Source organism: Toxorhynchites rutilus, chromosome 2 (assembly GCF_029784135.1).
Source record: "Toxorhynchites rutilus septentrionalis strain SRP chromosome 2, ASM2978413v1, whole genome shotgun sequence".
NCBI lineage: Eukaryota > Metazoa > Arthropoda > Insecta > Diptera > Culicidae > Toxorhynchites > Toxorhynchites rutilus.
In genome coordinates this window covers 299,023,212-299,040,483 of record NC_073745.1, presented here as the reverse complement: position 1 = coordinate 299,040,483, position 17,272 = coordinate 299,023,212, and the positions used below count along the sequence as shown (strand labels likewise).

Below are 17,272 nucleotides of genomic sequence, written 5' to 3'. Positions count from 1 at the left end.
AGCGTTAAATATACGCGCCGGCGGAAACTGATGGCTGTCCAGCGTGCTCCGAAGAAGGTCGAAAAATGCTCCCACGGAAACCTTGTTTAAGCCCCGTGCACGATCTGCAGATGTGGCTTCCGGCTTCCGGAAGGAAAGGGTTTGATTCCGTCGAAGGAAACCATCAAGCCAGTTCCTACCGGCCATCTTCAGCTTGTGGTTGAATGGATGGGGAATACCGTTCCTCTCAGCTAACTCATACGCCAGTTTTTGTACGTCCTTCATAGTGATCCCATAGAATCGGGCCTCCAAATCCAGCAAGTGTTGAACCAGCTCTGTCTCTTGTTCGGCTGAGAAAACCGACTTTTTCGATCCCAGGCCTTTTTTCTTCTGCGGTGACACTATCCACCTGGCGAGCGTTATTCGTGGGATGTGGTACTTGATGGATGCTGCATTTACGGTCATTCCACATCCAACAGCATGTTTTGCTGCTGCCATTTGTGTGTTTGTCCAACTCTGCCTTTCGGTTTTTCGTTTGTAGACCCGAGTCATCTGGAGTAGAATCTGTGATTAGACACACTTTTCATTTTACCTCCATCGTTCACTGTTCATTTTGCCCCCGCAGCAATTTATTTTTTCAAGGGCTTTTTTAAAACGGTTTTTGATGAAAATACTTAGGTACCTACGACTTCTTTCGATAGATCAACGACAATACGATGTGTGAACAAAACTGGATCAACCAATTGAACGGATATCAATTTTTCACCTCAAAAAAGCTTATTAATCACGAGCAGAAATTTACATCACAGCCAGTACTGAGCAGGTGATTTTGGTTTTGTTTACCTTTTTCACTTTTTGACAGTTCTTGATCGGTACAGGGTGGCCCAAAAGACTTGAAATACTTATAGGACAGGGTGGATAAGCATTTGGAAATAATTTCTACTGTTTTTTCGGTCATTTGACTACCTGTTCATTTTATCCCACCTGTTCATTTTACACGCAGTTCCCCTATAACAATAAACAGTGATCAAACGAATCGAGCGGAGCCATTTTTTCAGTTCGTGTTTTTAGTGAAAATGAGTTCGTTGCTCTCTCGGTTTCACATAGTGCTCTCAATCGCCGCGCTCTCGGTTGTGCAATGTGTTTATATTCTTCGCGCTCTGCTCGCGATATTTACACCATCGCTGTGAACGTATCACAACTAGAGATGGGCAAAACAGTTCACTCTGATGAACGGTCCAGTCACTAACCGTTTATCTTAGTGAATCAGTTCTTTTAAACCGTTCATTCGCTCTTTCGTTCTGCGGTATTAAAAACAACATAGAATGTTAGAAGGAACTCAACATCAATAGATAGCTATTCATTGATATCGTTGGATTGGATAGGAGATTTTTTGATTCATATGGGATTTATATTTTAGAAACTTAGTGGGGAAAGATAAGGTGCTTCTTCTTTAAAAGTCGCCAACTGCATGGGAAAATATGTTTATTGGCCGACAATAGTATACTTAATACTTTGATGCGCATACAATATGTGCAATTTTTCATATTTGCTCCTAGGACAAAACACAGGTTTCATGCAAGATCCTTATGTTAACCTAATTAATGAATCGCCCCAGCTCGAGATTATTATTTTTATTGGCACTTAAAACCATATGTTTCTTCTCGTACCCCAAAAAAAAAGTTCCAGAGTGTCGATTTTTGACAATTTTTTTTTTTCGAGATGACACTAGATCTCGACAATTCATGCAATTTTAAGACATTTGGCATAAAAAAAATCCTAAAATCCTGATTTCCTTCGGTGATTTTTCGATGGCTTTGTCGATAAGCAAAATATGCGTTATTGGTCAGGCATCAATCCACACGTACTCCATGAGTCATCATTGCATCCCGAAAAAAAACAGTTTGGTGCGGTTTATGGTCCAGCGGCGTCATTGGGCCGTACTTCTTCCGTGATGATCAAGACACGTTACTGTGAATGGGAATCGCTACCGCTCAATGATAACCGAATATTTTTGGTTCGAATTGGATGATAAGGACATGGACAATATGTGGTTTCAACAGGACGGCACCACAAGCCACACATCGAATTTAACATTCGATTTATTGAAAACCAAGTTTGGTGAGCGTGTTATCTCACGAAATGGACCAGTCAATTGGCCACCTCGGTCGTGCGACTTGACGCCGTTAGACTATTTCCTGTGGGGCTACGTCAAATCTTTGTTCTATGCCAATAAGCCAGCGACGATTGAAGAACTTCGTACGAATATCGAACGTGAAATTGTAGCACTATCGGCCGATTTACGCTTGAAAACCGTAGAAATTTGGGCTCAGCGTCTGGACTTCTGCAAGCGTGCCCGTGGTGGCCATGCAAAAGAAATCGAGTTCCATACATAATGGCATCACATGAATAAAGAGTTTCATTGATATCCAAAACCGTTTTTGTTTTATTTAAAAAAAAAACTTTTGTAGCGCTCTTATTGAAAAACCCTTTATTATATGAAAGATATTGCTGGTGGAAATGGGTCAAGTCATGAAATGAATGTTGATTGAGACCTTTTACTACGACGTCTTTAGCATACGTATATCTTTCATCATAATTCTCCGCAATGTCATTCTCACTTTCTCGTTAAGACTTTGCGAAAATAAAATAAAACAAAATCTGCCATTGTAAAGTTAATCGATACTATCTTGCATAATCAATATTTCAGATTTACGCAGCATTATTCACTCTCTATCTCCCTCCCTTGGTACAACCCGCTTCGTCGAAGCATCAACGCCATTCCGGATTGGGATTTTAAGGCTTGTTACTTGCACAATAAACGTTGCTAATTCACGCACAGAGAAATCCAGTTGCTCCGCATGGTAATCGAGCAATGCCATGTCCAAGTTATACTTATGGTAAGTCTCAGTCATTTGACGCCTCATATGCCTAATATGGATAATTGGTTGCGAAGATAACGATCGGTACTTCAGAGTACTTGACAACCGTCTAGGATTTCAAGAGGTCATTTCGTACAATAGTAACACATGTCACATTCCATCAACTTGGGGTTTAAATAAAATTCACCAGCGATTGGCTCAAAATGAGGTAACTCTCGCGGACACAAACCGCATCGTTTCCTAACCAGAACGCAGAATATTCAGGCTTCATAAACCGCATACGCATTCCGAACAACTGAAATCACATCATGTTTCGCACTTCTCTCAAATGCAACAAAGACCCCAAGCCTACATAGTCTACCTCCCGCGGTGGCTTTACTGTGTCACTGTCTTCAAATATGTACTTGTCAATTACGCCAGATTTCAACCCCATTGCACAGATTAGCCACCGATTAGCCAACGTTAGAAGATGAGAATGATTGTTTCTTTCGAGAGACGCGCTACTGGGCCGGAGCTGCCGGAGAAACGCGCAAGGTACTCGTTGAACAATTTGGAATCCGTCGATCCACCGTGATGCGTGCGTGAATGGAGCTTAACCGGTTTGGGTTTTCTCCGCTTTTTTCTGTTTTCTGTCGTTACGGTGTTGTTATATTTGAGTGGAGAGAAAAAAATGTATTCGATGCGTGCCGTCGCAATGGCGCGCATTTGTAAACCGTTTGTTTACATCATAAGGCCGCTGCTACGGTTGATGAATTTGGATCGATCCACTTGTGCGGCTTGGCACGTGTACTGCCATCGTACTGATCGATGTCGTGGAGAGAAGGGCCGGACTTTTAGAAGTGACGAACATAATGATTGTTTATCATCTAGTGTACATAGCTGAAGCTGAAGGTCAGCCCAAACTTCAATAAATCTCATAACTGACCATAAAAACCTCATGGCTTCAGTAGAAATCGGTAAAATCGATATATGTACATCAACGAGGTTGGGTTTTGTTTGTTTCTTTTAGCCCTATATTTACTGACCGAGACTCTTGACCTTTCAGTACTCAGAGCTATCGCTATTTTTCCGCATTCAAAGGCGTTAAATATACTTGACGGCGGCCAAGTTCCACCCCCTGAACTCGCTGTTTAGGGGAATGGCGGGCACTTTCGGACGGGGGCAGTTTCGGACAACGCTTGTAAAAATTAAGTGGTACAATTTTCAACCAAATTAAAAATATAAGTATGTTAACAGCCCTTCCACCAACAGCTGTCATATGGTTTAGCATCTCCTGATCGTTTATTACTTACGAAAACAACACAGTGCCCTTTTTCATACACGTTTCGAAACATTTGAGCTTGAAGTTGTAAGTATTTCCCTAATTCCTCTGTGAACGATTTAGAAATTCAAGTACACCACCTCAGTTAGTAACTAATATGAAATGAAAAAAACGTGCATACAACTGGGAAATAAAGATCTATTTATTAGATAAAATTATTATTTGTCTTCGGATGGTGGTGGGGCACTTTCGGACATTGTTCACGGGGCACATTCGGACACTGATTGATACCTCATAAAATTTGTGTCTGATGGTTGTTTACTAACAAACATCAATTTAGTTTGATTCTCAGACCTAATGATGGTTCGAAAGTACAATAAGAAAACCGATAGAACCAACATCAAAGAAGATGAGATGGAAAGAGCTATCGAACTAGTTTCGAATAGAACGTTTTCATGATTTCAGCTCACAGGTGGTCCAACTAGGTTCATTGTCTTTGCTAATTTCCCAACTAACGGTTGCATAACGGGAAAACTGTTTCTCAATGTTCTGGAACATTTGAAAAAGGTAGCAAAAAGCTACGTAAACGAATCAATTTCAAAAAATCAAAAATCAATCAAAAAGTCATTGCACTTTGGAAACAATTAAATATTGTCGAGAAAATTGCACACTTCATGTATCTTTCCACCTTATGTCACAAATCGTTTACAACCGCTGGATGTTTCAGTTATGGGCGTTTTCAAGCAAAAGCTCTCAGTTTCCCAGAACGATAGGCTACTCAACAATCCTGGAAAAACTATTTCTATACACGACCTTTCAGGTATAGTTGCATCGGCTTATAATGCTTCTTTCGATCTGAGTAATATCCTAGCTGGATTCAAAATGACGGGTTGCTATCCATTCTCAAGAAAGGTTTTTTCGGACAAGGATTTTGAATGCTCGAATGATTTCAACTACTGGTGCGGAGGTAGCAACTGACCCATCGGGTAATACAACAATGCTGCAAAACATTGCGTCTACAGCACAGATAGATTTTACTTTGGCAACTTTGTCCCCGAAAAATTTTGAACCTTTTCCAAAAACTTCACCGCGGAAAACCACCACTCGAAAACGGAAGAAAGCAAAATCACGAATTTTTGCTGGCTCTCATAGCAAGCAGTTTCCTTTCAGAAAAATACTGATGAACAGGAAAATGCTGAATATGCTGGAAACAGGAGGAAACGGAAGTAATTGTTGATAAACATAAAATTTTAATTTTTTTTTTCGTTGTCCGAAAGTGCTCCAGAACTGTCCGAAACTGCCCCACACATGGGGCATATTCGGACAAAAAGGCAATTTTCAAAAATTCGAAAAAACCATTCGTAATCGCATCAACGCATACTTCTAACACGCTCATATGATACATTGATGTCCATATGACAACCAGGATGAATTCAGGATTTTTTTTAAGTTTACAAAAAATATTAAAAATAAAGGAAAAAAAAGTGTCCGAATGTGCCCCCCTCTCCCCTACCCACCTTGGCAGTGTCATCGCACACAATCGGTTTCTAAAGTGTATCCGGTCAATAGACCACCAAACCTGCTGGGATGAAACTATAGATTTTTATGGCCGACATGCTCGATTCATGTTGGTTCATAAATCACAGTTATTGAGTATTTGCAACCTTCAAATCGAGTACATACGTAACATTAAGTAAGGAGATTTGCGAAACCTTCACGAGAACATTTCGTACCATCTTGACCTGCAAAGCGCAAATGGACAAAAAAAAATCAAATTGTTTTATTTTTTTCGAAGAGTTAAAAAATAGTGGAATGATTTGTTTTATTAGTCAGTAACAGTACAATGCGAAAAGATGTGACAAAATATGGTTATGTTCATGTGTGCTTCCCTTCTCCGAATATCTCTATGGTTCACTAATCGATTTGATCTGTTATTCCTGCGAATGTCTATGCTCGTGCAGTTTGCTCGATTTTCAGTTCTTTTGCATTGCCACGTGTGATGATTTCCGAGCTCATGCTTGTGCCAGAATGGATCCTATTTTTTAAATTTTTGTCGTTCCAACGAGATGACACTTTCACTACCCCTATAATCGAATGGAATCGCCTAATATTGAAGCCTTTTTTTCGTTTGTCAAGCGGTGGTCTGCTATTTATGCAATGGTTCATGCGATCATGCTGATTAGTCTGCTTAAAAGTTATGATGTTTAAAGTTTCGAACAGGAAACAATTGACTCGTTGATTATTTTTCCGATTCTCTTGTGATTGCGATTCTGATGAGCTTGTGAATCTTGAATTTGTTTTTTTTTATTATTTGATGATTTACTTCGTTATCCTAGCTACCTATATCACTAATGCTTTGCTAGTGTTGGAAATTATGTGCTCAATTGCTATTGATCGTGGGATCGCGTTTGATCGTTTCTGTAAATACCATTCAGCAGAATTCGTAGATATCGAAGAAATAAAATATTGTTATAACCGGTCAAGAAATTCCATCCAAGCGATTTAAAACAGGTTTCACTGTTATACAAATAAGAGACGTAAGACATTCAGCTACTATAAGCGCTATTCCAGTGCAGCTATGCAGATTCTCGCCTCGCCTTGTCAGACCTCCGACAAATTGTATATTAATTAAACTTAATTAATTATACCAGTGAGTGATCGAGTCCCTACGCATATAGTTTTCAACTGTAGGTGGTACAACGATGCCACTTTCGGGTTGATGGTAATAATATACAGTTCAGCCAAATGAGCCATCAACTAGTGGTTGTTAGTGGAAGATCCCGGAAACCTCGAGTTAAGATGGCAGTTTAAAGCTCTCGTTGTTACAAAGTTATTGAATGTTAACATTAGAGCCTCTTGGACTGAGGTTCCAGTGAAAATAAAGTCCAAGTTGATGTTGATGAAATCGGTAAAACAATAGCTTTATACGAGCAGACGCTTTTACTTTTAGCTTTCAACATTCTAATAATAACAAATGGCACATTTGAACAGCGGAAAGCCTCTTATGGTGTTATTACATTCCCGCTGCAATGACACTTCAAAATGTTTCACACAAAAAGCGGCATGATCGCTGTTCTACCAACACTCCCCCTCAACGAATATTGCCATACTTTGACAAATTATTATTTGACAAACATTAGCATGTGGGGGAACAGTACGACGACAATCGTTTATTGTTGATATATGACCTTTGTAACAGCTTCAATATGACCGTTTTGAACACTGGGGAAACAACACGTGTACCTAAACCTCCTGCTAACCCAAGTGCTCTTGACCTCTCGCTTTGCTCGAATTCACTATCGTTAGATTGCAAGTGGAATGTAACCCAGGACCGCAACGGTAGTGACCACTTGCCAATCAAAATTTCCATCACCATTGGGTCGAATTCTTCTGAATCTATAAACATGGCATATGACCTCACAAGACACATTGACTGGAAAAAATATGCGGACGCGATTGCTCTAGCCATCAATTCCAGAGATGGTTTACCTCCATTGGAGGAGTATAACTTCCTTTCTCGTTTGATATATGACAGCGCGGTTCGCGCTCAAACGAAACCCATCCCAGGCTCCACTATTCGTCGAAGGCCTCCCAATCCATGGTGGGATAGCCAATGTTCCAAGATTTATCAGGATAAATCGAACGCATTCAAAGCTTTTCGGAAACGTGGAACCATTGAAAATTTGCAATCGTATTTGGACCTTGAAAATCAATTTAAAAACTTGATCAAAGGGAAAAAACGTGCTTATTGGCGAAATTTCGTGGGAGGTTTGTCACGAGAAACGTCAATGAAAAAATTATGGAAAGTGGCTTGAAACATGAGAAATCGCTATTCATCGAATGAAAGCGAAGAATATTCACATCGATGGATTTTTAATTTTGCATGGTAGGTTTGTCCCGATTCCGCTCCTGTGCAAAAAATTGTTCGAGATATACCACAAGATAGGTGCGATCTTGATTCCGAGTTTTCGATGGTAGAATTCTCTTTTGCTCTCCTTTCTTGTAACGATTCGGCTCCAGGAACGGATAGAATTAAGTTCAACTTGTTGAAACACCTCCCTGATGTGGCGAAACATCGCTTGTTGAATTTATTCAATCGGTTTCTGGAGCATAAAGGGTGTGTCACATCAAATTGCATCACGGAAAAAACGCTGTAGAAATTTAATTTTTAGGAATTATAACTTCAGCTTTCGCTTATAATCAGATAAGAGTGTATAGATCACGATGGCCATGCTTCACTGTCAATTTTTCGTAAATTTGGAAAAATGTCGTCGAACGAAAAAGAGCGTCGTGAATTAATCCTGCGCACAAATTTCGAGAATCCGGAGTTGTCACATCGGGACATCGGTAAGATGCTGGGAATCGTCCAATCCACGGTCAGCAGAGTACTACAACGATACTTCGAGAACCTAACCATCGACCGGAAGGTGAAGAACGGCAAAAATGGATGCTCCGTCAGTGAAAAAGATCACAAGCGCGTAGTTAAGCAGTTTAGACGTGATCCGAGAAGTTCGGTCCGGGATGTCGCCAATAAGCTGAATTTGTCAAGTTCATTCGTCCAGTGGACCAAGCAGCGGGAGGAAAAACATGGTGGGGAAGACGCGAGCCCGGAAGCTGTACACCGAAATGCTGACGAAGCCGCATTGCCTGGTAATGGACGACGAAACCTACGTCAAAACGGACTTTCGTCAGCTGCCGGGCCTGTTGTTCTTCTCCACAGAGGACAAATTCAGCGTTCCGGAGGAGATTCGCAAGCAGAAACAATCCAAGTTTGCCAAAAATGTACAGGTAAACTTCGATATAACGTACATTTCACTTTCAAAATTGTACGTTGTATCGAATTGTACGTTATATCGAAGCAGAATAAAGTACTCACAAACGTAGTCTATAATACATTATTGTGTTGCGGTTTAAGTAAAGTTAATGAATAACTTCAATCAGAAGACGAAGCCAGCCTTTCTCATGATGTTTCCCTTCGTACTGTTGATTAAAGCTTGGTTCATTTAGAATCCGGAATCACAAAGCCAGCTGTATTTCGGGATTGATTGAAAGTACAAAACTTGTTTTAACATCACAATACAGATTATTCATTGTTCTATCAGGAAAAAAATTTTGAAAAATCTTTTCCTTTACATTTTGAAAATGTGTACGTTATATCGAGGTAAAATGTACGTTTTATCGAGTGACGTTATATCGAGGGTACGTTATAACGAGGGTACGTTATATCGAAGTTTCCCTGTACATGGTGTGGCAAGCGATCTGCTCTTGCGGAAAGCGGAGCGCCCCCTTCGTGATGACCGGCACGGTAAACGGGCAGGTTTACCTTAAGGAGTGCCTACAGAAGCGCTTACTACCACTATTGAAGCAACACGAGGGCCCGACCATCTTCTGGCCGGATCTCGCTTCGTGCCACTATTCAAAGGACGTGTTGGAGTGGTACGAAGCCAACGGGGTCACCTTCGTGCCAAAGGAAATGAACCCGCCCAACGCACCGGAGCTTCGCCCAATAGAGAAATATTGGGCGATTATGAAGCAGGCCCTCCGGAAGAACCCAAAAGTTGTCAAATCGGAGGCGGACTTCAAGAGAAAATGGATTTCTGTTCAAAAAAACTACAACCTGACGTTGTACAGAACCTTATGGACGGGGTAAAGAGGAAGGTGCGAGCATACGGGCTTGGGCTCGAAGTATGAATAAAAAGAAAATGCCAAAAGTTGTTTAATAGTTTTTATTTTACTGTCTAAAATTTTCAAAAGGATCGGTCTACTGGGCGAATTTCTACAGCGTTTTTTCCGTGATGCAATTTGATGTGACACGCCCTTTAATATTGTTCCAGATGATTGGAGGCAAGTGCGAATTATAGCTATTCAAAGACCCGGAAAACCCGCGTCCGACTTCAATTCGTACTGCCCAATAGCAATGCTGTCTTGTATACGGAAATTGTTGGAGAAAATGATCTTGTTTCGCCTTGGTCGTTGGGTTTAAACGAATGGATTACTCTCAAATACACAATATGGGTTCCGCAGGGGCAAGGGGACGAATGATTGTCTTGCGTTGCTTTCTTCAGAAATTCAAATGGCTTACGCCGAAAAAAAAAACAAATGGCTTCAGTATTCTTGGACATAAAGGGGGCCTTTGATTATGTTTCAATAGAGGTTTTGTCAGACAAATTACACTCTCGGGGTCTACCGCCTCTATTGAATAATAAGCTATATAACTTGCTTTGTGAGAAACATTTGAATTTTTCTCACGGAGATTCGGCAGTGAGTCGGGTCTCTTACATTGGCCTCCCTCAGGGCTCCTGTTTAAGCCCCCTTTTGTACAACTTCTATGTAAGCGACATTGACAATTGCCTTACACAAAATTGCAGCTTAAGACAACTTGCAGATGATGGAGTAGTGTCTGTCTTAGGATCAAAAGAATCCGACCTGCAAGAACCCTTACAAGATACTTTGAACAATTTTTCAACCTGGGCCATTGGGCTAGGGATCGAATTCTCCACGGAGAAAACAGAGATGGTGTTTTTTTCTAGGAAGCATAGACCAGCAAAACCAAAGCTTCAACTTTTGGGTAAACCGATCACTCATGCTATGTCATTCAAGTATCTTGGGGTTTGGTTCGACTCCAAATGTACTTGGGGGGCCCATATTAGGTATCTGAGTAAAAATGTCAACAAAGAATAAACTTTCTCCGTACAATTACCGGCACCTGGTGGGGAGCCCATCCCGAAGATCTTATAATGTTGTATCGAACAACTATTCTCTCAGTGATGGAGTATGGCAGTTTCTGTTTTCAATCAGCTGCCAAAACACACCTCATTAAACTCGAGCGAATTCAGTATCTTTGTCTCCGTATCGCGTTGGGATGTATGCCCTCAACGCATACCATGAGTCTCGAGGTGTTGGCAGGCCTACTCCCACTAAAAGATCGCTTCAAATTATTATCTCTTCGGTTCTTTATCCGGTGTAAGGTCATGAACCCATTGGTGATCGGAAATTTTGAGCAACTGATCGAGCTAAATTTTCACTCCGGATTCATGAGTTCATATCATGAATTCATCTCCATGCAGGTTGATCCTTCTTCGTATATTCCCATTGTTTGTTTTCCTGACTACATCGATTCCTCTGTACATTTTGATCTGTTCTTGAAGGAGAAAATCCATGGAATTCCAGATAATCATCGATCGGGGATCGTTCCTACGATCTTCAATGCAAAGTATGGGCGTATCAATTGTTATAATATGTACTTTACTGATCAACGAATTTTTTAGCACCTCCCACAGTCTTTAGAATCCTTGTTCAGTGTATATTGCTGAATTGGCAGCAATACACTGGGCGCTGGACAGCGTCGCCTCACGACCTGTTGAACACTATTACATTGTAGCGGATAGTCTTAGCTCTGTCGAAGCTATCCGTTCAGTGAGGCCGGAAAAGCACTCGCCGTACTTCCTTGAGAGAATACGAGAAATTTTGAGTGCTTTAACCAGACGCTGTTATGTCATTACCTTTGTCTGGGTCCCTTCACATTGCTCGATTCCGGGTAATGAGAGGGCTGACTCATTGGTAAAGGTAGGTGCAATTGAAGGCGATATTTATCAGCGTCAAATCGCCTTCAATGAATTTTATTTTTTAGTCCGTAAAAATACAATCGCTAACTGGCAACGCAAGTGGAACGAAGATGAATTGGGCCGGTGGTTCCACTTGATTATCCCTAAGGTTAGCCTTAAACCATGGTTCAAAAGTCTAGATTTGAGTCGGGACTTTATTCGCACCTTCTCTCGACTCATGTCCAATCACTGTTCGTTAGACGCGCTACTCTTTCGTTTTAATCTTGCCGATGGCAATATCTGTGCTTGTGGCCAAGGTTACCACGACATCGAACACGTTGTTTGGTCGTGCGAGGAGTATCTTGTTGCCAGATCGAATTTAGAAAACTCTCTTCGGGCTAGAGGAAGGCAGCCCAATGTGCCGGTGAGAGATGTGTTGGCTCGGTTAGACCTTGATTACATGTCCCAAATATACGTCTTCTTAAAAGTTATCGATCTTCGTGTGTGATTGTCCTTATATCCTTATATTCTCCTTTTCCTTTTCCTTCGCGAGAAATCAAATCCCTTCTTACTAACAATAGAATAAGGTGAAATGTAAATACATATTAGATATAAGATAGGCTTAAGAATTGAGTATGATGAATGTGAGTGCGAATGTGAGTGTGAACATTGTCAACATATCCTAATATCCCTTCCTTTTCCTGAAAAAAATGTCACCCTTCTAAACTCGAGCAAACCGCAAGTAATCGGTTCTCTACTTCATTAACACTAGAATTAATGAAAAATGTTTATATATACTTGTAACAATACAGATAGGAGTTGGGTTCCTTTAAACTTATGTAACTGAGCCTGTAAAAATAAACGATTTAATAAAAAAAAACATTAGCATCCGAACAAACTTCATATGATTGACTAAATCCACCTGCTTAGTGAGTACACCAGACACCATATCTTTAGATGGATCTCCTTGATGTTGCATTAAGGGAGTATTCTAGTCTAGAAATTAGAAAAAAATCCAAAAAAAATTCCTTCATATTTCTGTAGTTTAGGCATTCAAAAATATACCCTAGAAAGGACTTATCGAAAATCCTATTATTTATCGAGTTAGAGCCATTTTAGTGACGCGGTATCTGACCTGGTACAGTCATAACAATGAACTTCAAACGCGTTTTTCTCAGAACTAGTTTTTTCAAACTGGCGTACACGATATCTCAAGTTCTACTGAACCGATTAATGTCGAAATTAAATGGATACAATCTGCAAGCACCTCTCTATCGCATGAACCTCTAAGAAATAATATTTTTTAAATTTAACTAGTTTTTAAAAATCGGGAAACGTAAGAAAAAACGTTTTAAAGCGCATTTTGTTTTTCAAACGGCCGCCATTTTGCCAAAAAACATGTTTTTGACTTGTTCGAGGTTCATGCGATAGCGACCCCTTTGATGATTCAGAATCTGTTCGATTTTTTTTGTTTCAGATAACCAGAAGGGCTGGAATCGTGTACGCCATGGCACAACTTTTTTTTTAACCCTCTCGCTTCAACTGCTCTTAACTATTCTAGTTATGAAATTTTTTTTCTTCGTTCAATTTTTGTTTGATTGTTAAAAGATAGATGAACAAATAATGATATGATGGATAGTAAAAATATTCTTTGTTTTATTTTTATGGTGCTCGAAGAAACGTCCAAAATTCGTGTCTCTACCCTAGAATACCCCCTTAACGGCTCAATCAACTTCCGAATAACCGATCAATCTCGACTTTTGGTTAACTTTAGGTTACGAACATGAACCCAATCCACCCCAGTTGGCGAACTCTGTCCCAATGTCGCTCCGTTGACGTTCTCGTCCCAAGGTCATCACGGAGTCCGAACTTCTTCGCAACACTATCGATGTATCCTTGCGCCGATTTCACGTTTTCGTTTTCGATCTCGAGCCTCAAAATTGATGATTTTCAAATACTACATCGATCTTGTGCAACGTTTTGGACCAGCATTGTGTATAGACATGGGTCGCCAACGTTTTGACCGAAATCCATTGCCCGAAGAATACCGTTCAATCCTGAAATCAACGATCGTGCAGACTTTTTGAGTAAATATTTTTCCTTAACGGTGTATTCCAGTCTTGAAATTTGAAAGACATCAATATTTTTCTTCTTGTTTCAGAGAATTTGACATTCAAGAATATACCTATCATTCAAGAATATATAGCGGTTTCTAATCTAGTACGATCTTGACACTAATTTTCAAACGCGTTTTTCAAATTTTAGTACTAAAAAATATTTAAATTTTGAAATTTTTTTTTTGGGATTTAGAGATTCAGTACTACTCTAATCCATATTTAAATGTGCTCTTATGGCTTGATAAATATCTTCAAGCTGTTTTTTTTTCAAATATCTAATAATAAAAATAAAATAATAATAAAAAAATAATACACAGTACAAAAAATGATTTGCTGGCATTCCGAAATTTTGAAAAAAAAAATATAACTTTGAGACCTCAAATCCGATTTGTTTTTTTTATTTTTATCTTTCAATTAAAAACCACGAATACAATAAAATAATCGATTTCAAAAAAATAAAAAAAAATAATGCAGACGATGAAGATAATTATTTTTGTGTCACACAATGCTCTTAAAAATTCAGGAAAAATTACGCCACATGTAGAAAAAAGACACATACGAACGCATTTAAATAACAATTTGAGCAGGAGTGGGTTTCAAAGTTATATATTTTTTTCAAAATTTTGAAATGCCAGAAAATCTATAACATTTTTTTGTACTGTGCATTTTTTTTAATTTTATTTTTATTATTAGATATTTGAAAAAAAAACAGTTTGAAGATATTTATCAATCTAGAAAAGCCGTAAGAGCACATTTAAATATGAATTAGAGTAGTACTGAATCTCTAAATCTCAAAAAAAAATTTTCAGAATTTTAATATTTTTAACTAAAATTTTTGATGAAATATTTTTTGATAATTTTTCTTGATACACTGTGATAAGATGTACATTCAGTAGTTTTTTCAAATTTTTATCTCGGATCTTTTGAGGATGGCGTGAAATAAACGAAAAAGTACGTTTTTCACTATAAATCCTACGTCAAACCACAAAGGGGTTCAAATAAACCGCCAAAATTCCTTATTTGATATCCTTTACAATATTTGCCATACAGCTAGTGATTTGGTTTGGGGGCACTTTTTACTCCCTTACCCGGCCAGGCCCTTTATCATGAGTATCATGGGATTCCCAAATATGAAATTCTAAATCAATTCGTCAATTAAGTGCGTTCAAATGATACCGTTTATGGTAACTCACATCTCTTAGAATAGTGGCCGTCTTACCCCTGGTATGAGTCGAGTAAAAGTACCTAAATAATTCTGAACTATGTTGACAGAGAAACTGCTGGAAGAAGCAAAAAACCCCTTCCAATTGAATGCTAAGGCCGATGGCTCCATATTCCCCTGACTATCCTCAGCTGAATATGACTTTGTCGAGCCCTGGGAACAGATATTCGAGGTGCCACGAATAATCTATTTTGGAACGCTATTCTAGAGTTTTCCCTTCGACTTTTTCAGGAAGAATTGTACAGAGCTAACCAAGAGTCTTCGATTGATAGAAAAAGAGTGGTGGGATTCATTGTTTCTGATCTGACATTGATGACAGTAGAATGTTATTGAATTAATTGCTCCAAAATTGTCAGTCAAGTTCCTATGAAGTGCGTCTAATCAATCTATCAACAATCTGTTCAGAATGAGAACAATTTCAGTGAGAAGTGGAGAATTCGTCGAATCAATCTTTAGTAGAGTCGAAGAAACAGTTTTGAAATTGTTCTCAAATCTTGGAATCTGGCTCGTAAACAATTTATCTTCATATTTTTCTCAAATAAATAATATGGATTTACATCGCATTTACTGATGTGGATAATGATTGATTTACAAATACAATAATTCTGAGCGTTGACAATAAAATAACAGGAAAAACCTAAAATAAAGTTAACAGTTAGCAATCAACTAAAAACGATCCCACTCTCAATAACACTGATGATGTGTTTCAAATTCTATCTGTGACTGATTTTTTGAACGCTAAACCGTAACTAATTCATCAAAATAGTTCTTCATGAAATTTAATCAAATATTAATCAACAAGTCGGTGACAAATTTATGCTATCTACATTTCTTTGTATGTGTGTATATTCGTAGGGTGCATTGGTGGAGACGATGGGCTTTTATGATCCTCCGTTTGGTTCCGAAGGTCTGGATATCTAAACAAAAATATCACACTAAATAGAATTTGTCATATCCGCCCGATACACTTGTCTCATGTCAAATATCGAGAGTGAGAGAATATAGACTAAACTAGTTTAAAAATATACCTATTTTCATCATTTTGTCACGTGCAAGTTATAATCACAATACGTTGTTGTCTGCTATCTCCTTTACATTTTACAAGCCTGAAGATGTATAAAAATAATAGCTTTCAATGATTCTGTTCTCTCTAAACTACAATTTATGACAGTAGCTGCGAACTGTGAAATGAATTTTGAATGAATTTTGGATGAATGTTTCGATTTTTTTGTTACAAATTGGCCTCGTTTTTCCGCTTGTTGTTTGCCCCGATGCCGAATGTGCCACCATTTTCTCACTGGACGGATTTTTGGGTGGGGAAGAGAACGCAATATTCTACGCGATGAAAGATGAAAGTGATTCTGTGTTTCCTTTCCTGATTCAAGCACACGATTCAATTTTCGCTCTTATCACTAATTGGGGTTAATTCGATTTGCCTAAATAACAAAATTGCTAAACGCTAGTAGCTTACGAGATGCGATGCTCTGATTTAGTCTAACTAGTTGAATGTACTTCCAAACGACAACAATGAAAAGTGGTAAAAGATTGAATGTAAAATTGACAAAAACCACCGCATTTCCGTTAGTTCTTTTTTCTTTTATTCTCAACTAACAAATGATTTATTGTTTTTAATTTGTGTGTGTGTGCTAAATATATATTTACAGCAACAATAATCTATACAATCTATAGTTTTTTCTTTGTAAAAGTTTGGAGAGACTGGATTGTTAAAGGTTCGTTGGAATAAATCGCTCGAATGGATTGAAAACGCGTGTTTCAGTTCGAAGTACAATAAAATGACAATTGGAAAACAAACAAACGTAACAACTTGGTATTAACGCTTAACTACGGCTAGACTAGAATCCGCGATGAGAATAGTTCATTTGTATGTTTGGTGCGCTCGTTTGTTTCGATTTAGTTTTTTTCATTCTAACATGGAAGTATTCGAACAAAATTCTCTTAATGAGTATGCTTTTAGGTATACGATATGAAAAATCCTAGACAAGCTAATCGACGCCCGTTGTACGGATGGTTTGGCTTAGACGTCCTTTTTGCTGATATTAAGAAACTTTTTCAGATTCTCCCTAAAGTATCGCTTCAGGGTTTGTTGGTAGCATTACGAGGCTTTGTGTTTCTTGCGGGGATCTCGCCGTGCCATCTCCGGCGTCGAGTGTAGCGGGAGCTCTCTCCACATGATCTAAAAGATAGAAATGAATGTGCATGTTAGCCTCATAGATTCGTAATGTTTTTCAGTGGTGCTTATCGTATCA

General features: G+C 38.9%; 1 protein-coding gene across 9 annotated transcripts in view; it reads right to left on the bottom strand.

The window, feature by feature from the left end:
* Positions 1-5,919: 5,919 nt before the first annotated feature.
* LOC129764655 (multiple C2 and transmembrane domain-containing protein) overlaps positions 5,920-17,272 on the bottom strand; it is a 207,601-nt gene continuing 196,248 nt past the window's right edge. For all 9 annotated transcript variants that reach the window (XM_055763957.1, XM_055763955.1, XM_055763956.1 and 6 more), the window contains exon 16: positions 5,920-17,199. In XM_055763957.1, the coding sequence (XP_055619932.1) occupies positions 17,119-17,199 (81 nt within the window). In that variant the 3' untranslated portion in view covers positions 5,920-17,118. The remainder of the gene's footprint in view (positions 17,200-17,272) is intronic.